The sequence below is a fragment of the Trichechus manatus genome, unplaced genomic scaffold, assembly GCF_000243295.1.
Source record: "Trichechus manatus latirostris isolate Lorelei unplaced genomic scaffold, TriManLat1.0 scaffold00036, whole genome shotgun sequence".
Classification (NCBI taxonomy): Eukaryota; Metazoa; Chordata; class Mammalia; order Sirenia; family Trichechidae; genus Trichechus; species Trichechus manatus.
Window position 1 is genome coordinate 17,396,339 of NW_004443972.1, and position 25,848 is coordinate 17,422,186.

Below are 25,848 nucleotides of genomic sequence, written 5' to 3' on the forward strand. Positions count from 1 at the left end.
TGTCCAGGGGTCATACTCTTGGGGTTTCTCCAGTCTCTGTCAAACCAGTAAGTCTGGTCTGTTTTTTGTGAGTTATAATTTTGTTCTACATTTGTTTCAGTTCTGTCTGGGACCCTGTATTGTGATCCCTATCAGAGCAGTCAGTGGTGGTAGCCAGGCACCATCTAGTTGTGCTGGACTCGGTCTGGTGGAGGCTGTGGCAGTTGTGGTTTGGACTAATCTTTCCCTTGTGTCTTTGATTTTCCTTATTCTCCCTTGCTCCAGACGGGATGGGACCAATGGAGTATCTTAGATGGCTACTCACAAGTTTTAAGACCCCAGACGCTACTCACCAAAGTAGGATGTAGAACAATTTCTTTATAAACTATGTTATGCCAGTTGAGCTACATGTCCCCTGAGACCATGATTCCCAGCCCTCCACCCAGTAATTTGGTCCCTCAGGGAGTTTGGATGTGTCTATGAAGCTTCCATGACCTTGCCTTGGTCAAGCTGTGCTGACTTCTCCACTATGCACTTTATATTTTTAATCCATCTAATCCTCAAGGATTAGATAGGTACTGTTATTATCGCCATTTTACAGATAGGGAAAATGAAGTCCGTAGAAGTCTGGTAATTTGTAAAATGTCCCATGGTTGATAAATGGATCTGAACTAAGATCCATATATAATAGCATGAACAAAATGAGAAGCCTTAAAGTACATGATTATGGGGAATGGTGAGTTATTGGGTTAGGTGGAGTATCAGACAAATAGAGGGTGTAGTTACAAAGATTGGAAAGATCTGATGGGGTCAGACGATGGAGGTCATCAAATGATAGGACAGGACATTTGTAGAGAGTTTTGGACTGGATAGTGACATGGTAGTTTCATGTAACCTAGAAAAAGATTGCTGGATTTTGCCATCAATATAGCAACCTCTTTTATTCAGTAATTATTCTGTGCCAAGATTGTGAGGCAAGGCTGACAAAGTTGAGGATAATGAAGGCAGAGAAATGACCGTTGGATGTGGTAAGAGGAAAGAATGAGTAATCTTCCATTATGTACTTTCCCACTTAACTTTTAGCTTATCAACCTTTTAAATGATCCACTGATTCTTCTCTGAATACTGGAGCTAATAATAATAATTTATTGAGCTTATATGAGCTAGACTGTGTTGATTGTCTTATGTATTTCATCTTATTTAACCTTCAAAAGAACTTATAAGGTAGAGAACATTAATTTTATTTTACAGATGAGGAAACTGAGGTTAAGAGCTTAAGCAACTTTCTCGTGGTTACTAATTGGTGAATCCGAGATTTAATCTAAATTTGTCTGACTCCAAAGCCACTATATTATGAAAGTTGTGTTACATCTTTGAATTTTTTTTGACATATTCTGCTAAACTAGGTGTGGAATGTCTACATTGCCACCCTCAGATCTTGGAAGCTTTCACTCAAACATGTATGTACTTATGATTGTTTCATAATCTTATTTTATTCTGTGATTTTTTTCTTTCATTTTTTTCTCTTCTTTGTTTTTAATGCTATAACAAGCCAAAGTTTTTAGAATAATAGCAAACATTTATTCAACAATTACGCTGTGTGAGGCACTGCTTTAACTGCTTCACACGTATTAATTGCATTTAATCCTTGCAGCAACCCTACTGGAATTATCATGATTTTACGTACCAGGAAAGTGAGGCAGACAGAATACATAGCCATGCCAAGGTAACAGAGCCAGGATTTGAACTCAGTAGTCTATCTCCTTATCCTTACGCTTTCAACTACAGACCTATGAGTTGTTTCGACTAAGTGATACAGGGTAGGTTGTAAGGTGTTTTAATGTTTTTATTTTTAGTGATTTTTTTTCTTTACAAATTATATTTATGTATTATCTGTGACCCAGTCTACATTAGAATTAAAAAGGACAAACCTGCCTTCAATTTTCTATAACTATCACTTTAAATACAAGTTTAGTATTGTCAATATTACATTTTAATGACAGCTATATATCAGAAAAATTCACTCAAAAGACCATTATTTTATTGATTTTTTTAACAATGAAAATTTTTAAAGATTAAAGACATTCTGAATTTGTATTTATGGATTCCTCTCCTCCCCAGTTCGCTTAACACTGGAATGGTGCTCAAGATAAGAATAAACAAAAAATATTTGCCTTACACATGGTATTTTGGAGGCTTGGTGGTTCTCCTGAGGGGTTCATTGGTTGAAGGTATATTTGATAACCATTTGAAGTACATAATGATTATGGGAAATGGTGAGCTATTGGGTTAGGTGGAGTATTAGACAAATAAAGGAAGTGGTTACAAAGATTGGAAAGGTCTGATGGAGTTTGAAAGGTTTCCCAAGGCTATAAAAATCTGTCTTTCTTTTCATATGAGTAAAATAGCACTAGCAAATGGCCCTCACTTTAGTTCCATTCATCTCACAGATGTCACAGAAGGAAAATAAATATTAGATTCACGTTTATAATCACATTCGTTTTTAATTAGTCTCCTTTGCCATCATTTAGTAAATGCTATTCAAAAGGTTGTTGTTTTGTTTTACATTTCCTAGGAACCAGCATTATATCTTTGTCTATAAGCATATAAACAATGAACATTTACTTATTCTAGGTTTTTAAAACTGTGGTTAGAAACTTAAAACTATTTGGTTAAATTATACTTACTTTAATTAAGCCTATGTCTTAATGTATGTATAGTTTTCCTTTTTTATTTTCATATTAACTTATTGAGACTACTATTCCATATAAAATCTATGTGATAACAGCCAGTTTTGGCTATTATTTGACAGTGTTATGGACTGAATTGTGTCCCCCAAAATGTGTATCAACTTGGCTAGGCCATAATTCCCAGTATTGTGTGGTTGTCCACCATTTTGTGATCTAATGTGATTATTTTATGTATTGTAAATCCTAACCTCTGTGATGTTAATGAGGCAGGATGAGAGGCAGTTCTGTTAAAGAGGCAGGACTCAATCTACAGGATTAGGTTGTATTTTGAGTCAATCTCTTTTGAGATATAAAAGACAGAATTGAGCAGAGAGGAGAGGGACCTCTTACTACCAAGAATGAAGAGCCGTGTCCCTGCGCTGGGAAACTCCTAGACCCAGGGGAAGATTGATGACAAGGACCTTCCCCTAGATCCAATAGAGAGAGAAAGCCTTCTCCTGGAGCTGGTTCCCTGAATTCGGACTTGTAACCTCCTAAACCATGAGAGAATAAATTCCTGTTTGTTAAAGCCATCCACTTGTGGTATTTCTGTTATAGCAGCACTGGATAACTAAGACAAACAGTGAGGAAGCAAGCAATTTCTATTGGAGAATGTAGTTAGGCAGTTTTTATCCAAAGCCTCAAAAATATTCATACTCTGATCCAGTTAAGTCTCCTTGTAGGAGTTTATTCTAGGGATATATTCATTCAAAGGTTATATGTAAGGTTGTGTGCACAAAGATGTTCATTACAGTGTATTTATAATACTGAAAATGGAAAAATCTGAAAGGTCTAAGACTAGAGGATTGGTTAAATAAAATATGATACCTATATATACTTTTTACCTTTATTGTGTTTTAGGTAAAAGTCTACAGCACAAATTAGTTTCTCATTCAAAAATTTATACACAAATTGTTTTGTGACATTAGTTGCAATCTCTGCAATGAGTCAGCAGTCTCCACCTTTCCGTTTACACTCCAGGTTCCCCATGTCCCTTCCTGCCTTCTCATCTTTGCTTTGGGGCAGGTGTTGCCCATTTGGTCTCCTGTACTTGACTGAACTAATAAGCACGTTCCTCTAGTGTATTATTGTTTGTTTTATAGGCCTGTCTAATCTATAAAACTGTCTATGAAAGGTGGACTTCGAGAGTGGCTTCAGTTATGAGTTAGCAGGGTGTCTGGGAGCCATAGTCTCGGAGGTACTTCCAGTCTCTGTCAGACCAGTAAGTCTGCTCTTTTTTTGGGTGTGAATTTGGATTTTGTTCTACATTTTTCTCCCACTCTGTCCAGGACTCTGTGTTGTGATTCTGTCAGAGCAGTTGGTGGTGGTAGCCAGGCATCATCTAGTTCTTCTTGACTCAGGCTGTTGGAGGCTGTGGTTCACATGATCCATTAGTCGTTTTTACTAATATGGGCTGTAATCTTGCATTGTGTCAGCACTCTCCCCCTTTCTCTTTACACCATGGGTCCAATGTGTCCATTCATCCAGTTTTCCTGTCCCCTCCCGCCTTCTGGGTAGGAGTTGCTCATTTGATCTCGTATACTTGATTGATCTAAGAAGCATGTTCTTCATGTGTGTTATTGTTTGTTTTATAGGCCTGCCTAATCTTTGGCTGAAAGGTGAACTTTGGAAATGGCTTCAAGTCTGAGTTAGAAGGGTGTCCGAGGGCCATAGTCTCAGGGTTCCTCCAGTCTCTGTTATACCAGTAAGTCTGGTCTTTTTTGTGCATTTGATCATCTGTTCTACATTTTTCTCCCACTCTGTCTGGGACCCTCTACTGTAATCCCAGTCAGAGCAGTTGGAAGTGGTAGCCAGGTAGTGAATAATGCTGCAATGAATATGGGTGAACTGATGTCTATTCGTGTCATGGCTCTTACTTCTGTACTGTATATACCTAAGAGTGGCATTGCTGGATCATATGATATTTCTATTTCTAACTTTTTGAGGAAGCACCATAACGTTTTCCATAGTGGTTGTGCCGTTTTACATTCCTACCAGCAGTGTATAAGAGTTCCAATTTCCCCACATCCTCACCAACATTTGTTATTTTCTATTTTTTCGATTAGTGCCGGCAATGTTGGGGTGAGATGGTATCTCATTGTAGTTTTGATTTGCGTCTCTCTAATTGCTAATGATCATGAGTGTTTCTTTATATGTTTGTTAGCAGCCTGAATGTCTTCTTTGGTGAAGTGTCTGTTCATTTCATTTACCCATTTTTTAATTGGATTATTTGTTTTGTTGTTGTTGTTGTTGAGGTGTTAAAGTTTTCTATATAGTTTAGAGATTAGACCCTTGTTGGATATGTTGTAGCCAAATTTTTTTCCCCAGTCTGTAGGTTCTCTTTTTACTCTTTTGGAGAAGGCTTTTGTTGAGCACAGTGTTTAATTTTTAGGAAATCCCATTTATCTAGTACATTTTCTTTTTGTGTATATTTTTAGTTATTTTTGGTAATCTATTTATGGCGTATATTAGGGTCCCTACTGTTGTCCCTAATTTTTCCTCCATGATCTTTATAGTTTTAGGTTTTATATTTAGGTCTTTGATGCATTTTGAGTTAGTTTTTATGTATGGTGTGAGGTATGGATCCTGTTTCATTTTATTTACAGATAGATACCCAATTTTGCCAACACCATTTGTTGAAGAGACTGTCTTTTCCTCATTCAAAAACCTTTGGTCCTTTGTCCAAGATCAGCTGTCCAAAGGTGGATGGGTTTATGTCTGGGTTCTCAATTCTGTTCTATTGGTCTATGTGTCTGTTGTTGTACCACTACCAGGCTGTTTTGACTACCGTGGCTATATAGTAGGTTCTGAAGTCAGGTAGTGTGAGGCCTGCTACCTTGTTCCTCTTTTTTAATAAGGCTTTGTTATTTGGGGCCTCTTTCCCTTCCACATAAAGTTAGTGATTAGTTTATCCATCTCGGTGAAGAATGCTGTCAGGATTTGGATTGTGATTGCATTATATCTACATATCCTTTTGGGTAGTATTGACATTTTCACAATGTTAGGTCTTCCAATCTAAGAGCATGATGTGTTTTTCCATTTATATAATTCTCTTTTGGTTTCTTGCAGTAGTGTTTTACAGTTTTCTTCGTGTCAGTCTTTTATGTCCCTGGTTAGATTTATTCCTAAGTATTTTATCTTTCTGGGTGCTATTGTAAATGGAGTTGTTTTCCTGATTTCCTTTTCACAATTCTCTTTGTTGATGTAGAAGAATCCAACTGATTTTTGTATGTTAATCTTGCATGCTGTCACTTTGCTGAATGCTGTATTAGTTCCAATAGCTTTCTTGTGGAGTCCTTAGGATTTTCTATGTATGGAATCATATCATCTGCAAAAGGATAGTTTTACTTCTTTGTTACTGGTGTGGATGTGCTTTATTTCATTTTCTTGCCTTATTGCTCTTGCTAGGACTTCCAATACAATGTTGAATAAAAGTGGTGATAGAGGGTGTCCTTGTCTGGTTCCTGTCCTCCAGGGAAATGCCTTCAGAGTCTGTCTGTTGAGGTTAATGTTGGCTGTTCGTTTTGTATAAAATCCCTTTATTATACTGAGGAATTTCCCTTCTATTCCTATTTTGCTGAGAGTTTTTATCAGGAATGGGTGTTGGACTTTATGAAATGCCTTTTCTGCATCAATTGATGTGATCATGTGATTCTTTTCCTTTGTTTTATTCATGTGCAAAAAGTTTTAAAGATTCTATTTAGACAGTCAGTGACACAAAGTCATGCTACACAAATTCTTTCAATTTTTTTTCATATAGCAGTAAAAGTAGTGTGAAGGCTAATTTGCCAAAAACAGTCTGTATCAGCTTTAGCCCAATATAAATAAAGGGTGAAAATAGTCACACACACATGTAATAAATGCTATGCTAGGCACATAAAGAGTGGTTTTTAAAGAATAGATAATCTAATAGAAGTAGATTTGAATATTTTCATGAAGTTAGAGCAGAAATATGGGGAAAACTTTAGAAAGACTGAAATTTGAGGCATAATTTTTAGTAGAAAGTGGAAGTACACAAGAAACAAGAGTATTTGTTAAATATTAAAATGTTACTTGGAAACTATCTCCTATTTTTATAAGAAAACATGAAATCTGTAAGTATGTATTTTTAAGATAAGTCATGAGGGGCCATCTTTTAAAAATTCTACCTTTTGTCTATTTTTTTCAGTGCGTATTTTAGTTATCAAGTGCTGCCATAACAGAAATAACACAAGTGGGTGGCTTTAACAAACAGAAATTTATTCTCTCACAATTCAGGAGGCTAGAAGTCCGAATTCAGGATGCCAACTCCAGGGGAAGGCTTTTTCTCTCAGTCAGCTCTTGGGGAGGGTCCTTGTCATCAATCTTCCCCTTCTTAGCTCAGGGACCCAAAGTCCAAAGGCTGCGCTCTACTCCTGGCTCTTCTTTCTTGGTGGTAGGAGGTCCCTCTCTCTCTGCCTGCTTCTCTCTCCTTTTATCTCTTGTATGATAAAAGGAGATGTAGGCCACACCCCAGGGAAACTCTGCTTACATCAGATCAAGGCTGTGACCTGAGTAAGGGTGTTGCTTGCCACCCTAATCCTCATTAATATGACCTTTTCCTACCTCATTAACCCTCATTAACATAAGGGACAGCTCACTCCCAAATGGGACCACAACCACAGGCATAGAGGCTAGGATTTATAACACATCACAAAATGGAAGATAGATCACAAAATGGAGGGCAACCACACAATATTGGGAATTATGGCCTAGCCAAGTAGACATATATTTTGGGGGGACACAATTCAATCCATGACAGTGTATATTTTACATATCTTAGATTGTACTGCATAAATAAATAATGATCTTTTTTTTATTCAATATTCTATTATGATAACACATTTTCCTTTGTCCTTACTATCTTTAATTCACAATATTTTTTATTTATTTTTATGGTACTTTAAGTGAAAGTTTACAATTCAAGTTAGTTTCTCATACAAAAATTTATACACACATTGTTATGTGACCGTAGTTGCTCTCCCTATACTGTGACAGCACACTCCTCCTTTCCACCCCAGATTTCCCATGTCCATTGAGCCAGCTCCTGACCCTCTCTGCCTTCTCATCTCGCCTCTGGACAGGAGCTGCCCATTTAGTCTCATGTATCTACTTGATCTAAGAAGCACACTCTTCTCGAGTATCATTTTATGTCTCATAGTCCTGTCTAATCTTTGTCTGAGGAGTCCTTGGGAATGGTTTAGTTTTGGGCTAACAGAGAGTCCGGGGGCCATGTCTTCTGGGATCCCTCCAGTCTCAGTCAAACCATTAAGTCTGGTCTTTTTACTAGAATTTGAGTTCTGTACCCGCTTTTTTCCTGCTCTGTCAGGGACTCTCTGTTGTGTTCCCTGTTAGGGTGTTCATTGGTGGTAGCCTGGCACCATCTAGTTCCTCTGGTCTCAGGCTGATGGAGTCTCTGGTTTATGTGGCCCTTTCTGTCTCTTGGGTTAATATCTTCCTTGTGTCTTTGGTGTTTTTCAACTCCTTTGCTGCAGGTGGGTTGGGACCAATTGATGCATCTTAGATGGCTGCTCATTAGCTTTTAAGACCCCAGACACCACTCACCAAAGTGAGATGCAGAACATTTTCTTAAATAAACTTTGTTATGCCAGTTGAACTAGATGTCCCCTGAAAGCATGGTTCCCAGACCCTTGCCCCTGCTACTCTGTCCCTCAAAGTGTTTGGTTGTATTCAGGAAACTTCTTAGCTTTTGGTTTAGCCCAGTTGTGCTGACTTCCCCTGTAGGGTGTGTTGTCCTTTCCTTCACCTAAGATAATTCTTGTCTACTATCTAGTTAGTGAATACCCTGCTCTCTCCCTTGCCACGCTCGTAACCATCAAAGAATGTTTTCTTCAGATTCAACCAACCGTGGATCAAAAAACATTCGAAGAAAAAAACCAACAGACCTTTTTGTTCGTGCCATTATTCCCTAATCAGTACAGTATAACAACTATTTACACAGCAATTATATTGTATTAGGTATTATAAGTAATCTAGAGATTCAAAGTATACAGGTGGATATGTGTAGGTTATATGCAAATACTGTGCCATTTTATGTAAGGGACTTGAGCATCCTGAGCAAATACTGTGCTTATTAATAATGTCCAGAGACTGATGAAAACAAAGTTTATAACCATGTTATGACAAAATGTCTGAAATAAAAGTTCAATTTTCTGTTTACTTCTCATTTGTTTATTGACTTAACAACTTTGATTATTTAAGATATGCATATTATGAAAGGACACAGAGGGAATGTAAGACATGAGTCTTCCTTCTCAGGATTTTCTGACTAGTTTATAAAAATAAACATATGAACATGAAATGGATAACTAATACATCAGACACGTGATGAAACTGCATTAGTAGTGAAAATGAGGTCTATAATAATATAAGAAAGTAGGAATCAACCTTGACTTTTCTCTTGCCTCTCACTTTTAACTAAGATGTATATCTGGAGTCTGTTCATTTCTCTCTGTTCCTACTGCCACCACTTTGGTTCAGGCCCTTATTAGCTCTGTAGTCATGTATGGCCTGAGACAGCTTCCTAACTTGTCTCTCTCCCTCCAGTTTTGTTTCACTCAATTGATTCTCCACACTGTAGCCAAGATAATCTAAAACTACAAAATTGATTATGTTGGTCACTTCTCATTCCTCCAAGGATAAAGCTCAAACTCTTTAAATGGCTCCTGAAGTTTCCCATTATGGGGCCGTAGTCTATTTTCCAGCCTCACTTCTCCCCAAAGTATTTCTTGCACTTTATGGTCTAACCATGCTGTGTTTACTATTCTTTGAATATGACTTGCTCAGAATCTTCTCAATTTTTAACATTACTTCCTTGGAAATAGCCTTTCTGATCCCTAGATTAGGATAGGATACCCTGTTATCATTTTCATATCTTTTTTAAAATACTCTATCATAACAAAACATACGTGTTAAATTACTCTGCTTTCTGTGATGGCAATTTTTGTGTTGTTTGTCACAGAATTCCTAGCACCTATGTAGTACCTGGCACATAGAGAATGCTGAATATTTTCTATATGAAAGAATGGATGAATGTAGAGAAAGGGAGCTGTTGTAGCTTAGGAAGGCCTTATTGAGAATATGGGTCTTAAAGGATGAACACCTATTTTGATTACAATAAGAGGGTAAATACTGCGTAGATAAACCATATTTGTCTACATATGATTTTTCATCCAGGTGTGTGTCATTGTATAAACCAAAAAATCAGACTGTTGCCATCTAGACAATTCTGACTCATAGTGACCCTACAGGACAGAGTAGCCCTACCCCTTAGGGTTTCCAGGGAGCAGCTGGTGAATTTGAACTGCCAACCTTTTGGTTAGCAGCCAAGCTCTTAACCACTGCACCACCAGGGCTCGTATACATATAGCCAAAATAATAAGCTGTATGTCTGAACTTGTAGAATTGGAGGTAGTGATTTCTCTAAAGGGATAGCGTGGCTCAGGTTATTAAAAATGCTAATTTTTTAAGACTGATTTTGACTAGTTTCAATGATAATACATATTATGCTCATCAAATTTCATGAGTAGGAGAAGGGAAATTATACTGATTTATTATTAGTCTACATTTATCTAAAACGTTCTCTGTATAGCACTTTAGCTACCATTAATCTCAATTAGTTTATTTCACAGGTGTATAAACAAAGTGTTCATAGCACCATTAATTCAGGATGTACATAATATGATAGCTGCTTTAGGGTGATATGTTGTACTTCCTTGTCCTAATTTTGAACTGAATGAAATTGACTAAAATTTTGGTCATTTCTTGGTTTTTGTTTTATTTCTAAAATACAACCTTTTGTCACATGTAAAGAGAAAGCATTTCCAATTATAATTTTAGAGGAGATTGCTTCTGTATTATCAGACTACTTTATTTAAAAAAATTCTGATGGCGCTATGTTGTGGTGAAAGAAAGCATTACAAGAAACTTCATGAACATGAGTCAAAGACACAATAAAAATTCACAATCAACATGCCACTTACTTACATAGGTCTCATTCTTATGTTTAACCAGGCAGCATTTGAATTTGATAATTGCGTGCTGTCTTTTGCATGTTAAGCTCTTTAAAGAAGACATTAAATAAAAATTTAAAAGGTATTTTGATTTGGATCATGTTGGTCTGAAATATATGAAATAAAAATGGAGTTCCTGAAAATTAAAAAGTAAATATGTGGCTTACCAAACTGTTTATCTACCTATATATTATAGACAATTATCCAAGATTGCCAGAATAAAAATTCTTTATTTTTAGGGACTTCTAATTTAATGCGTTGGATGAGTAACAGTTTGGAGGAAAGAGTCCTTTAAATGAGAGTACGATTTTGCTTGAAAATCATTGTACTAAAGCTTAGTCATGTATGGAGAAAACTGCCTAATAATTAAGAATTGACCTTTTAACATGGACTTTGTAACAGATACATTGGATACTTAATTAAACAGAACATGGCTTACTTTTAAAGAACCACCCCCTGCTACACAACGTCTTCTTGGCAAGTGGAATCTTTATAGTAGCATAAGTGGGAATCCTAAAGGATGTGGCTCACTCTCTGTTTGGATGATGCAGAATTGCTCTAAGCAGTAAGCTTACTGTTTTCAGACAGCATTAGCAGCATCAGCAAATACAACTGTGTCAACCTCCCTTAATACAGGGCATTAGTAACTGCACAGGGGAAGCGATAAACAGTATATGAGATTTGATATCTTGATGAAGGCTTAAACAGATACTGATGGACAGATCTGCTGTTTGATGTTTTCTTCACTAGTCCCGAAGATGCTGAGAGATAGAGATGGCTGTGACAATGTTTTGTAAGACAGGAAATGCAATCTTTGGGGGTTTCTGGAAATAGAGAGGTCATGCTGTCTGGAACCTGTGAACCTTTGCAATTTCTAAGTCATCAGGTATGACCTCATGCATTATGATAATACTTCTAGAATGTAGGATTATTGATTTTTTCTGGTTATTAGTCATTTAGAATATATTAATCAATTTAATTGTTTATTGTCAGATTTTCCTTAGGATATTTAAACAAGTAATATTTATAGTGATGGTCACTAGCTAAACAACATGAATTTTAGAAATGTGTGTGTGTGTGTGTGTGTGTGTGTGCGTGTGTGCGTGTGTTTAGCTTTTTTTGGGAAGTGGAGAGTAGGGAAAGAGATTCTTTGCGTATGATTAAAAGCAAGGTTTGGGGTGCTGCAGGTTTTTCCAGAGTAAGCCTGACTAAGCTCAAACTGCATCTTTTATTTAGAATGATAAAAATGGAATACATTGATCAAACTGATAAAGATATATCATAACTAGCTTATAGTGACATATTGCAAAAATTTTTTTATCTGTAATTTCTTTTGCCTAGAAATAGGTGTTGTTTTCTTTGCAATATGCAGTAACATAGCTGTAAAAGTTTGATAAGTAGAATCATGTTTATCAGCATCTAGGATATAACCTAATTTGCTGAAATTTATATTGCAGCATCTGAGTTGTTTTAAAAGGCACTGGTTTAAATCCTTTCTCTGATATATTGAAATACTGGTGCTCTTGGTGCTCTTAATGTAGATAGCTGCTAAGGCATTGTTTATAAATGAAAGCAGGCTATAAATCTGTTTTGCACAAAGAAAGTGTGTGACATTTAGGCTTGTTTAAGATTTTTTGACCTAGAGAGATTTGGCATTTGCTTACTTTCATTTTCAAATTGAAAAGACTTGACTGCATTAAACATACTAACTACAAAGAGTAAAGAATCATCACAGCAAAAGATTTGAATATATATATCCATTTTCTCCTGAAATTCTGCCATTTATTTTAAAATATGTTTACCTGTCATGCTTTAATGCATTTAACTTTAGTTCGTTGTAGCCTATCCTCAGTATTACATACTTGGATAGGAAACTATACCTGTGCTTGACGTTCAGATTTTGAAGGAAATGTATTTTATTTTTTATATTACACATATTTCTGCCTCAACTTTAGAGAACTTGTCAGATACTTGACCAGATAGGCTATATTAAATGAGCAAAAAGAGATAAAATGTTGCAGCATTTCTCAACAGAAAAATTGTTTTGTCTTCTTGATTATGTAGCGTGATTTGGATTTAATGCCTCATCAGGGTGAAATGATAATGGTATTAAAAATGAATATACTTAAAAAAGACTGAAGTAGGTGTCTGCAACGTAAATTGATTCAGTTAAAGGGTCAGTTCTCCTTTTTAATTAAAAACACATTGAAAGAATTCTACCTACTGATACTGGCTATAATTTATATGTTATTCAGGCTACTTAGCTAGCTTATATTCTTATTAGTAAGGAAGGGTGCCATATTCTTAAGCTTGATTAGTTTTGGAATGATTTGAATATACTTTTCAGTTGCTACAAAACCTGTTTAATCTGTTAGAATTTATTTCCAGTTTTTGGCATGTATTAGTCACCATGAGTACATTCTGTTTTTTGGCATTGTTTTGGATTCCTCTAGATATTGGTTTCACAGCATTTTGTTATTTTTTCACTGTATTTATGGTCTTTGAGAAGAAAAAAATAAACCATAAGGATTTTTGATTAATTTCTTTTAGCATCAATTAAATGAAGATGATTTTTGTAAGGTAGAAAACAACTACTGTCTTAGAATGATCATTTCCTTTACAAACTGGAGAGAAATTTCTCTTGTTGCCATGTCAAAATACATTGCATGAAAAAATGAAGACTGGTTGGACTGTAGCAGACATTTAAATGTAATGTGAACATTTCTTCCTGTGCTGCAAGTTGGTCGTGACCTTTTGAGTGGTGAAACTGATTGTAAACCTTCCCAGTAATGTTTGGTCATCTTTTTATGATGGTTGCCTCCATCTGTACTATCTTATAGCTGCGTTTCATTACATATCATAAAGATTCCTAAAGATAAGCTGTCCATAAGAAACTATTTGAGTTATTCTTCAGTTCGATAAACATTATATGAAAGGTGACCATTTGCAAGGTGCAGTATTTGGTGGTGTGAGGAGTACAGCAAAACGAAAAAGATATTTCCTGCTGTCAAAAAGCTTATGAGCAAATGTACACAATGAGGTATGCTTACATTTTAAACTGATTTTTCTAAGGTGGTGTGCTACAATCATCTATAAACTGATGTTCAAGCCTAGAATGAGTTACATAACACTCTTTTTTCTTATGTAAGTTTCTTAGTATTAGAGAAATAAGAGGTCAGAGCAAACTATGTAATCAAGTATTCCACACTTTTATTACAACTGCATTAAATTCTTTTAGAATAGCTAATTTGTTGTGACAAGGCATTATAAACTATGAATCAACAAAATAGCTTTGTATGTTTTATAAGCCATAGTTGTCAGTTTATTCTGAGAGTGAAGGAGGACTTAGTCCACTGTCCGGAGGCAAAAGCAGGGACCACAAAAATCAACTCAAAACAGGGACGCAGCCAAGCTAGTCTAATTCCAGGCTTCTTCTTGTTATTAGCTGCAGTCCAGTCAATTCCCACTTATAGTGACCTGGATAAGTATTAGGGAAGGGGGTTTTGATCTCATAAGGTTTACATTTGGAAATAAAGAGTAGCAAGTGTGGGATTGTCTGATGCTAACTAGGTTATTTAGGAAAATCCTTTTGAATAAAATGAGGGAAATAGGATTCATCTCAGGCTCTGAAAAAAGGGACTGGGAGGAGTTATTATGGAAGTAGTCTTAGCTAGCTGGCTGAAGCCACAGGAGGATGGGTTGAGCAGATGCAAAGTCCCTGTTTCCCCAGAATCCCAAACTGGGGGATATTGCCCAACAGTGCCTCCAAAGTACCTGCTGTCTCATTAGAGCAATAGAAAGTTGATTTGCAGTTTCTTCAGGTTTGTAACAGCTGGCTGAACTAAGAGGCTTATGGAATGGTCATTAAGCATATGGAGTCTAGAGCCATAGTGACTGGGTTCAAATCTTAGCTATACCACTTACTAGCTTTACAATCTTGGGCAAATTACTTAATCTTTCTGGGCTTCAGTTTCCTCGTTGATGTGAAGATAACAGTGCTGTTTACGTCAAGCAGTTGTAAAAATTAAGTGAGTTAATATATATAAAACATTTATAAGAGTACCTAGCATATAGCAAGCACTGTGTTTATTGACAGATATTGTTATATACGTTCTAAGATCTAGGATGGGCTATGATATGCAGGCTTTGATAAGGGTCATCGTACAGATTAGTTTTGTTCCTCTTCCTTACTCCCCTTATCAAATAAGAAATTCAACCAAAAGCATATGCTACACTTAAATAAAGCTGGTGACAAAAATGCAAGCAACGAAAAATATGTTACCTCTAAATTTTTAAATTTGCTGACAATAAGAATTGGGGCTTGATGAAAACGTTTTATGTTGAAAGATTTTTTGCACCTGCTTACTTGGCTGATTTAAATGTCTACTGTATTTGGATTCTATTTGTATAGGTCCTTTGCTTTCCTATATTATACAAACTACTTCATTCATGACAGAAAGATTATTATAACTTTGGACAAATTTTATTAGAAGTGTCAAGCCTTTCTTGGTTATGGTTTAAGATGAAAGTTAAGGGGTAAAAATCAAGGTTTAAAGAAAATAATAGGGACAGGTTACGTAGTTTGGATTTAATGATCTAATTTATTTTCTTAATCATAAAAAATGTCCAGGACAAAAAATTTCACTGAAATGTAAACACAAATTCTGTTTTATTATTTACATTTTTAATTAGTGTTTTTATTCTAGATGAAAGACTAAAATGAAATACGTTATGAATGCAATACTGTATATATGACTAGAACAATTCAGGTCCCTATTTGATAGGATATACTATTTTGAATCCCTGGTGATTATAAATGTAAAAAAATCTGCTTAAAAATTGTCAATTAATTGTAAGTGCAAATGAGTAATTTGATATTTGGATGAAATGTAAATGCTTAAGTGTCATTTTGTGACATCTCTGAATTTCAGTTCTCTTCTCGTGAGTAATTTTCTCAACCTGTAGCTATTTCCCAAAAATTAGCACAGGGCCAGTTGAACTTCAGGATGATGGAATTTTTTGAAACAAACAAACTACACAACTACCTACAATGTGCTGGTAAGCACAGTACTGAACAAGGATACGAAGACCAATATAAGTCCCTGTCTTCAGAACATTGCCGATAGTGGATCATAAACACTAAGCACAAGTAAGCATAACAGAGCTTTAAAAAAGAGATGAAAGAGGTACAAATTATTTTGTTGAAGTTTGTGGACAGAATATTTCAAGCTGAGTGGGGAGATGAGAGGCAGGCCAGATGGGAAATTGGAAGTATGAAAAAGGTAACATCTGAGGTAGACCTTGAAGACTGGCAAGATGGGGAAAGGCCATTTCAGGCAGAGGAAACAACATGAGTAAAGGTAGGGAGACAAAAAGCAAGTAATATAACCTAGTGGAAAGATTTGTGGGGACCATATAGTATAGGGAAACCCTGGTGGCATAGTGGTTAAGTGCTATGGCTGCTAACCAAAAAGTTGGCAGTTTGAATCCACCAGGCATTCCTTGGAAACCCTATGGGGCAGTTCAACTCTGTCTATAGGGTCGCTATGAGTTGGAATAGACTCTCTGGCAATGGGTTTGGTTTTTGGTTTATATAGTGTAGAGCCTTAAATGGTAGATTATGATTTCTAAACTGTGAACATTTATACTTATTCCTGGAGAAAATTAAAACGAAAAACAAAAGAGCAGTACCTATATTTTGAAGTCATTTTCAGAGCTCTAGCCCTCTTGAGACTTTGAAAATGAAAATTAAATTCCTGAGTAGATTTAGTAGTTAGTAGACAAGGTAGGGGGTAGAAACAAATGAAAGATTTTAATAAAATTCTCTGTCAAAATTGCATGTGAGAGCATTTCTCAGCCTATCCATAACCACTTGAAAGTCCTAGATTTCAGATCCTAAGAGACCTCCTGCTTGTCCCTGATGTAAACTCTGTTTTATTGGTTGGTAAGCTGATTTAGCTTTGGCTTTGTTTTTGACATTTCCTTGATCAAGGACAATCTAGTGAGTCATTTTAATGCAATGAATACTCCTGTCACTATGGTGAAGTTTTGGATAAAAAGGACTTTGCCATAGAGAAAATTGGAAATAGAAATTGCTATTTCTAATCATGGAAGTCACTTGGATATTTCAGCTTGCCTTTGTTCATTTAGAAATGATAAAGTAAGCTGTCATTGCTAATACTTTTAACACCACCTTTAAATCTTCTATCCATACACTAGAGGCATTTTAATATTGCCTGGGGTTAGTAAAAATGCTGGCTGACATCCAAGAGCAGATTTCCTTTAGATATGACAGCTGGGATGTGACTTTTGGCATCAGACCCAGAAAGATGTCATTTGTGCATGGGAATTGTGAAAGAATTGGAGCCTAGTACTCTCATTTAGTACATCATCCCTATAAAGTATGTCAGAAGTAAAACTCGTAGAACTCCACAAGGGAAAGTTAAAATGAAACCAGATACAGGTGCACTTCTGACCCTAATTTTAGAGCAATAGAAGACCCATACAATTGAGACTGATTTGCTTCTTCCTGTAAAAGTCTGCAATTATTTGAAAGCCCTATATTCCAGAAGTTCTGGTGAGATTGTCGTATTAATCATTATGATGTCACAATGCCTGGGAAAGAGTCATACCTGTGGTAGAGGTTCAACATATTTTCAGTACTTGTTTTAGAATCAAAGATCCATTTTGGAAGAAACTTTGGAGGACATTGGGTCTTGAGTTGCTTTAAAACTTTTAAACATTTCCTCTCTTTTTATTGTTTTATTTCTGAAAAAAGCAGATAAAAGACATTTAGGGAAAAGTGATTCTTTTCTCACCCCAAGACTTTTAAAAATGATAATCTAGGAATATAAATAAGAAGAATATGTTAAAAAGAAAACTGAATATTCCTTCACCAAACTCTTTCTTTCTAAAAGGCAGTATAGAACCTGGCTCCAGTAAAGTACCCCTACTTCTCACTTACTATCTTGTTATCTGACATTTTGCATTTGTGACAATAGTAAAAAATTTATTATCGTTACTGCTAGACATATGTTGTTAATGTGCAAAATAGTCATTTTGCCCATTAAAAACTTAAGTCTAGCAGTAATGAACACTGAGGTGTGCGGCAAGCGTAACACTGGCTGTGAAGATTAAGGTTATGTGTCAACTTGGCTGGGCCATGATTCTCGGTGGTTTGGTGGTCATGTAATGACATAATTTGGCAGTTATGTAATGATGTAATGTGGCAGTTTTGTAATGATGTAGTCATCCTCCATTTTATGATCTGATGTAGTCATCCTCCATTTTCACATAACACCGATTTTTGCATAATGACCTGGTTTTTGGAACTTAACCATGTGGATAAGTGAGGGGTGGGTGTTTGTAGAAAAATGTGCCGCGTATAAATGTATGCCATCTATTCCTACCCATTTCTTTCTTTTTCAAATTCAATTCAATCTCATAAAAGTTTATTGAATGTCTGTTGTAAAATATGGCAGGGGTAGTATAACACAGTATTAGGGCTTTAGAACTGGATTCCCTGGTGTGGATTCTGTATCTTCCCCTTTAATAGTAATTTTTATTTTAGGATAGTTACTTAATCTCTGAGGAAAAAACTTAGTCTTTTCCTCAGTTTTGTCATCTGTAAAGTGAGGATACTAATATACTAACCTCTAGAGTTGTTATGTGAATTTAATGAATCAATACAAGTAAAGTGCTTGTGGAGTTCCTGGAAGGTGCTAACTGATTGAAAACCCTGGGGAGCACAGTTCTACTCTGACACACATGGGTAATGAGTCGGAATCGACTCAATAGCAACTGAAACTGGAAAGTGCTTGCATCAGTGCCTAGCTCAATAAATGTTAACTATTATTATTCCTGTAGGGTTGCTATGAGTCGGAATCAACTCGAAGGCAGTGGGTTTGGTTTTTTGGTATTATTATTCTGCCATACTGTACTACGCAAAGTTGAGGAGAAAACCTACAAAAGATATAAACCAAATTCCCTCAAGGAGCTTCAATATAATATGCTTAAAGTATACTATATATATATATATATTTTTTTTTTTTAACGACAACAGCAAAACAAAAACCAAACACATTGCTGTCAGTTGATTTTGACTCATAGCGACCCTCTAGGACGGAGGAGAACTGCACCATAGGGTTTCCAAGGCTGTGATCTTTATGGAAGCACATTGCCACATCTTTCTCCTGTGGAGCAGCTGCTGGGGTAGAACTACCGACCTTTTGGTTAGCAGCCGAACTCTTAACCACTGCGCAACCAGGGCAGCAGTTCAAATCCACATATACATACCTAAACACATATGTGTGTGTATATATATAAAATATAACGTGTGTATGTATATATACACACGTTATACTATAAAGAGAGATTGGAGCCCTGGTGGCGTGGTTGAGAGCTTGGCTGCTAACAGAAAGGTTGGCAGTTCGAATCTGTCAGTCACTCCCCGGAAACCTATGGGGCAGTTCTTCTTTGTCCTGTAAGGTCGCTATGAGTTGGAATCCACTCGACCACAACAGTTGTTTTAAAGAGAGATTAAGTAACTTGCCTAAAATCAAAATTGCCAGCAAAGAAGAGGACAAAATTGTACTCAAAACTGGAAACCTCTCTAAAACTCTTGCTGTATTTAACTACTGTTTTATATAATGCTCCAGGTTATATACACCTGAATTAAAAGTTGTTGTTTTTAGGTGATTTTGAGTCAGTTTTTGACTCATAGCGACCCTATGTGACAGAGTAGAACTGCCTCATAGGGTTCCCTAGGCTGTAATCTTTCCAGAAGCAGATTGCCATGTCTTTCTTTGAACCACCAACCTTTTGGTTAGTAGCCGAGCTCTTAACCGTTAGCACCACCAGGGCTCCTTATAAATTAGTATATTCTAAACACCAAATTAAGGATCCCTGGTGGCTCAGTGGTTAAAGCGCTCTTCTGCCAAACAAAAGGTCGGTGGTTTGGATCCACCAGCTGCTCCACGAGAGAAAGATGTGGCAGACTGCTTCTCTAAAGATTTACAGCCTTGGAAACCTTATGTGGGCAATTCTACTCTGTCCTTGAGGGTCTGTGTGAGTCAAAATCAACTGAACAGCAGTGTCTGGGTTTAAATGCCAAATTGAAAAGAGAGACATCAGTGTAAACTGAAATTACCGTGGAAGACTTCATGGAAGAGGTATGACTACTTTCATTATACTCCTTCTGTCTGGTTTTCCTTACCCTAGAAATAATATATGTAAAGTACTAGCACAGTTCCTGACATAGGTGCTCAATAAACTATAATGGTTATTATTATTATCATAATCTCTCTAATAATTTCTTTTCAGTCTCCCTTAATGGGTTGCCAACCACTATTTAAAAAAAACTAGTCTAATCCATATCCGTGACTTAAATTACCCATCAGTGCTTCTCAATTGTGACTATCTACCAGATTCACATATGTAGCTTTTTAATAACATTGATGCTCAAGTTTATCTCAGAATTACTAAATAAAGTCTCTGAAGATAGAACCCAGGCCTTCATATTTTCAAATAGCTTTCCAAGTGAATGTGATTGGTAGCCAGGATTGGGAACCACTACTTTGTATGCTGATGATTTAAGATCTATACCACAGCTCTGTCTTGTGCTCTAGACACTGGATCCTGTTAGACATCTCTGCTCATTCTATAAACATCTCAAATTTGTACGTCCCAAATTAAATTCACTGTTTTCTCCTCAAAATGTTTTTGTCTTTTCCATCATGATGACCTGTGGATCATCTTCAACAATTTATCGCAACCTCAGAACCAATCACTAACCAACATAGGTAGATTCTCTCTCTTAAAGAGTCCAAAATCATTTCCCATTGTCTTGGCCTTAGTGTGGTTCACATTCATTTCTCACTTGGACTATTGTAATCATATCTTTACAGCTCTTTCTTTTTCCTCCCCCACCCAGTCCCAAACCAGTCAATCAATCAACCACTCAGCTGCCAGAGTACTCTTTCTAAAATGTAAACCAGGACCAGACATTTGCCTGCTTGAAATCATTCAAAGTATCTCCATTACCTTCAAGATATTTCTCAGAGTTCTTACCATCACAAATAAGTCCCTTACTGCTTATCAGTCTTATCTCCTGCCACATCCCAACATATATCCTTTACTTATTCTATCTACACTGAACCTTTGTAGTTTCCCTACATGTTCATTCATCAGTCATTCAGTCAACATCTTATTAAACATCTATTCTTTGCTAAATGCTGGAGATTCAGCAGTGAACAAGATAGACAGAGTCTTTATGTGCTTACTAACTGGGAAAACAGTCAGTGAAAAATTAATCAAACGTGTGAGAAGTTTAACAAAAGGGAAATGAAAGCAAAGGGTGCCATGGGAGTGTGAAACAGAGGCAACTTGTCAAATTTGGGGTTGTCAAGGAAAGCTTCCCTGAGGAAGTGACATTTAAATTTAGTCATCTTTAGCTAAATGTAGTCTATATTTTAGTAGTTAGATAGATACAGGCTCTATCTAACTGCCTATAATGCTGTTTCCTCCCTACAATGTCCCTCATTTCTCCTTGTTTTTGCCTGGCTAACTCTAATGCCTCAAAATTTATCTAGATTAAGCATCACTTCCTTTGGAAAATTCTCTAATTCCTTCAGAGTGAATTAAATGCTTTTTTCTTATGTTCTTCTGGATTCAGGTATTTACCTTCACTGAAGTACAATACACGCTGTATTGCAGTCATTGATTTTTCTGTTTGACTATGAAACGTTTAAGGGCAAAGGCAGTGTCCTTTTATTTCTTTAAAGCCAGCACTAACATAGTGCCTCACACATGGTGTTGTTGTTGTTAGGTGCCCTGGAGTGGATTTTGACTCAGAGCGACCCCATATGACAGAGTAGAACTGCACCATAGGGTTTCCTAGGGTGTGATCTTCATTGCTAAATCTTTACTTCTGCAGAACCGCTGGGTGGGTTCAAATCATCAACTTTTTGCTTAGCAGCATTGAGAAAAACCAGACAACTGAGGGACTAACAGTATTAGAAGGTAGAGTTAGAATTATCTAATGACTGACACACTCAGATGTCAGTCAGAAAACCAATATTTTTAGTTCCGCCATTGGCTTACTGCAAACTTTGTGTGTGTCTTATAACCTTGGGCAAGTTACTTACCTCCTCTGAGTTCCTACTTCCCCATTTGTAAAGTAGGGATAATATATTATAGGGTTTAGTGAGATAATGTTTCCAAAACACCTAATATTGTCATGGCTGTTCTTCTTCTTCTTATTGGAAACCCTGGTGGCATAGTGGTTAAGAGTTTGGCTGCTAACCCAAAGCTCGGCAGTTCGAATCCACCAGGGTCTCCTTGAAAAACACTATGGAGCAGTTCTACTCTGTCCTATAGGGTCACTATGAGTGGAAATCGACTCGAAGCCAATGGGTTATTATTCTTATTAGTGGTAACACTAGTCTTAACTTTTAGTGAAGGAATGATTAATGAAAGAATGATTGAATTTTAATGGTTATTTCACTTTTTTTCTATAATTTCTTAAGTGTATAAATTGCAGAAAGAGGTTGGTTCTTTCATAAAACCCTCAAGCTCTTTGTAAAACTTGCCATATCATGAAATTCTAAGGAAGACACTTTCATTTTTAAAAGCATGTTCACTTTGCTGACCTTTTGAGTTATACTGTCTCCTCCTAAATTGTGAAACTTCTGTTTCAATCTCAGGAGCTATGATATAGACCTGTAAACAGAATCAGCTCTGAATGAGAGGCTGAGCATGCCTTTTTTTAAGTTATAACATTGAGATCATTCTATAAAACAGCACTGTGACAAAATCAAGAACCAAGCACAAGTAAAATTAAGCTAGGGTACAGGGCCTTGAGAGGAATACTAAATATATGGCTACAAGACATTGTTTCACATCTAAATATTGGCTTTTTGCCTTAAATTGTGTCTTCTTCAAAACTTAAGGGAAATAATTTCTTCGTAGTTACTTATTGTTGGGACAGTGATGTTGTTAGGTGCCATCAAGTCGGTTCCGATTCATAGCGACCCTATGCACCACAGAACGAAACACTACCCAGTCCTGCGCCATGCTCACAGTGGTTGTTATGCTTGAGCCCATTCTTGCAGCCACTGTGTCAGTCCATCTCGTTGAGGGTCTTCCTATTTTTCGCTGACCCTCTACTTTGCCAAGTATGATGTCCTTCTCGAGGGACTGATCACTCCTGATAACATGTCCAAAGTATGTGAGACGAAGTCTCACCATTCCTGCTTCAACTAGGAGCATTCTAGTTGTACTTCTTTCAAGACAGATTTGTTTGTTTTTCTGGAAGTTCATGGTATAGTCTGTGTTCTTCACCAACACCATAATTCTCCATTTATCGTGATGCTGCTTATTAGCCCAGTTGTGAGGATTTTTGTTTTCTTTATGTTAAATTGTAATCTATACTGAAGGCTGCATATGCATAGATATGTATGCAATGCATTTTTAAGTATTTTTCCAAGTTACTATTATTTAAGAAAATAAAGATATATTCTTGTATATACTTTGATATATAATTCATATTTCATCTATTAAAAGTACTCTTATTCATTGGAGGTTGATCAGTTCATAAGTAATGATTTATTTTTAAATGTTTCATGTATTTAATTACAAATGCAAGTATTACATGCTCAAAGTTAAAGAATTTAGTATCTCAGAAGAAGGCAATTTAGCATTATCAGAGGCAGGCAAATACTTGAGCACAGACACAAAAAATAATATAACTGACAAAATTATCATGTTTTCTGAACTTACCATTCTTTTTAGTATTAAGCAGATACCCAAAAGTCTCATTTTAAAATGAAGAACTAACATATACAAGAGAATAAATTAGACATCAGACTCATCAAACATAACTTTTGCCACAAGGAATTTTATTTAATCAGAATGCATTTTTTTCTTAAATTTCTTCCGCATTCCTCTTTTGATCCTTATGATATTTTACTTTTGTTGCCATTATGGACTTCTGAAAGCTGATTATTTGCCTAAAACGAGTAAAGTTTATCTTCAATGTTACATTAATTCATTTTTTTTGATTTGGTGTATGTGTTCCAAACTTAGACTGATTTCTTTCACTAATACAGAAGATGGAGGAATCTGAAGTAGAGAAAAAATAAAAGCTATGTTGTAACTGAGATTTTGGCTTAACCTTTTGGGAACTTGAGTTTTCTCATCTTTAAAATAGAGTTCATGAATTAGGTGATTTCTAAGGGTCCTTTCAGCAGCCATAATCTAAGTCTCTATAATTGTGATATTTCTATTTTTCATATCAATCCAACAACACCCTCTTTTTTTTCACATACTCACAAACATTTATTGGAAGCATCTACATTTTTTTTTAATTCCTTCTTTCTTTATACTGTTGACCCTGTCCCTTTAGACATCTTTTGTTTTTCTTACAGCTCCAATGTCTTCATCTCTTACACCAAACAATATCTTCTTTATTTTCTGTTGTCTTAACGCCTTCCTTTAAGACATTTTTTCATATCATTAAAAAGTATGCCTTACCATTCTGTTTTATTTTGATAGGAAGCTCCTTATTTAATCCTATTATCATTTTAAAATAAGTGCACAGTTGTGACCACTGTTTAGCAGTAGGCACCAAAGATAGTGATTTATTTAGCTTCTGTATGCTTCTGTTAAAATTTCTAGCACTTAATCTCTGCAAATATGCTCATTATAGAATTACTTATATTAGTTAGAAATTAAATGAAAATCTAAATGACCAGTACTAGAGGAAAAGTTAAGGAAACTCTAGGACATTACCCTGATGAAATATTACGCAATACTTGTAAAGTATAATTTTGAGAAGTATGAAACAACATGCAAAATGTTTGTTTTCTTGAGATTGGCTAAGTTACACTGCAGTAAAAAACTCCAAAATCTCGGTGGCTTAAAACAATAGAAGTTTGTTTCTTGCTCACAGGTCAGAAGTGAGATTGAGGACCTCTCTTCCACACAGTCACTCTCTTATACCTATACCCCTTTGGCCAACACTAGTCACTGCAAGGGCCTGGGAAATATATAATACACTTCCTGTAGTCCAGGAAGAGAACGTGGACATGATATTGTGAGCACTAGTATTATCAACCACAGTTTAAAATTAAAAGAATCAAAATACGTAACTGTACACTGAATATGACTGAAGAAAGAGAGATACACATGGAGCCCTGGTGGCTACTAACTGCAAAGTCAGAGGTTTCAACACACCACTCCCTCTATGGGAGAAAGATGTGGCAATTGGTTTTCGTACAGATTTACAGCCTTGGAAACCCTATGGGGCATTTCTACTCTGTCATATGGTTGCTATGAGTTGAACTGACTTGACAACCGTGGGTTTGGATTTTTTTGGTTTATTATTTATATGATAAGACATAACACTAATAAACAATAATTAAGGTTAAACAAAAAAAATCACAGAACTGGTTAGAGTTGCTTACTTTATTTTGTAAATTAATTACTGAAGCACTATGCTTTTATATGAGCTTTGGTGGCGCAGTGGTTAAGAGCTCAGCTGCCGACCAGAAGGTCGACAGTTCAAATCCACCAGCCACTCCTTGGAAACCTTACGGGACAGTTCTACTGTGTCCTGTAGGGTTGATATGAGTTGGAATTGACTTGACGGCAAGGAGTTCCTTTTATAACTCATGCTTATACCTGGACTATCTCTCTGCAGTGCTTGCTTTATTATCTTGAAGTTAATCTTCTAGTGTTTTATTTACCTCCCTCCACAGTACTATTTTAGCTCTCTAAAAATATTGGGAAAATTCTCCGTTTATTTAATCCAGAATGCCTTGCAAATATTATTTGATTATTTCCACTCTCTGTTGTTGGTTTTATTTATATCAAGGAACTTTATTCCACCTTCAGTTTTCAAATTATTGTCTGTTCAAGTCCAATTCACCTGTAAGTCATTAAAAACTACAGATACTTTGGGCCTATTTCAGTTTAAATAATCCACAGAATTGATTATTGTGTATATAGGACAACTTAGAAATGTCCTAATTTATGGTAAGAAGACTAAATACTTGTGTAGTACCCTAATTTTGTAGATTTTTTTTTGTTTT

The 25,848-nt window shown here is 36.1% G+C and overlaps 1 protein-coding gene across 14 annotated transcripts in view; it reads left to right on the top strand.

The window, feature by feature from the left end:
- The window catches only part of SLC4A10 (solute carrier family 4 member 10), a 339,170-nt gene that overhangs the window by 72,034 nt on the left and 241,288 nt on the right, over positions 1-25,848 (top strand). For 5 of the 14 annotated variants that reach the window (XM_023730462.1, XM_023730463.1, XM_023730461.1 and 2 more), the window contains exon 2: positions 11,510-11,645. The exons of the other annotated variants lie outside the window; for them this stretch is intronic. In XM_023730462.1, coding sequence (XP_023586230.1) covers positions 11,565-11,645 — 81 coding nt within the window. In that variant the 5' untranslated portion in view covers positions 11,510-11,564. The remainder of the gene's footprint in view (positions 1-11,509; positions 11,646-25,848) is intronic. 14 annotated transcript variants of the gene reach the window in all.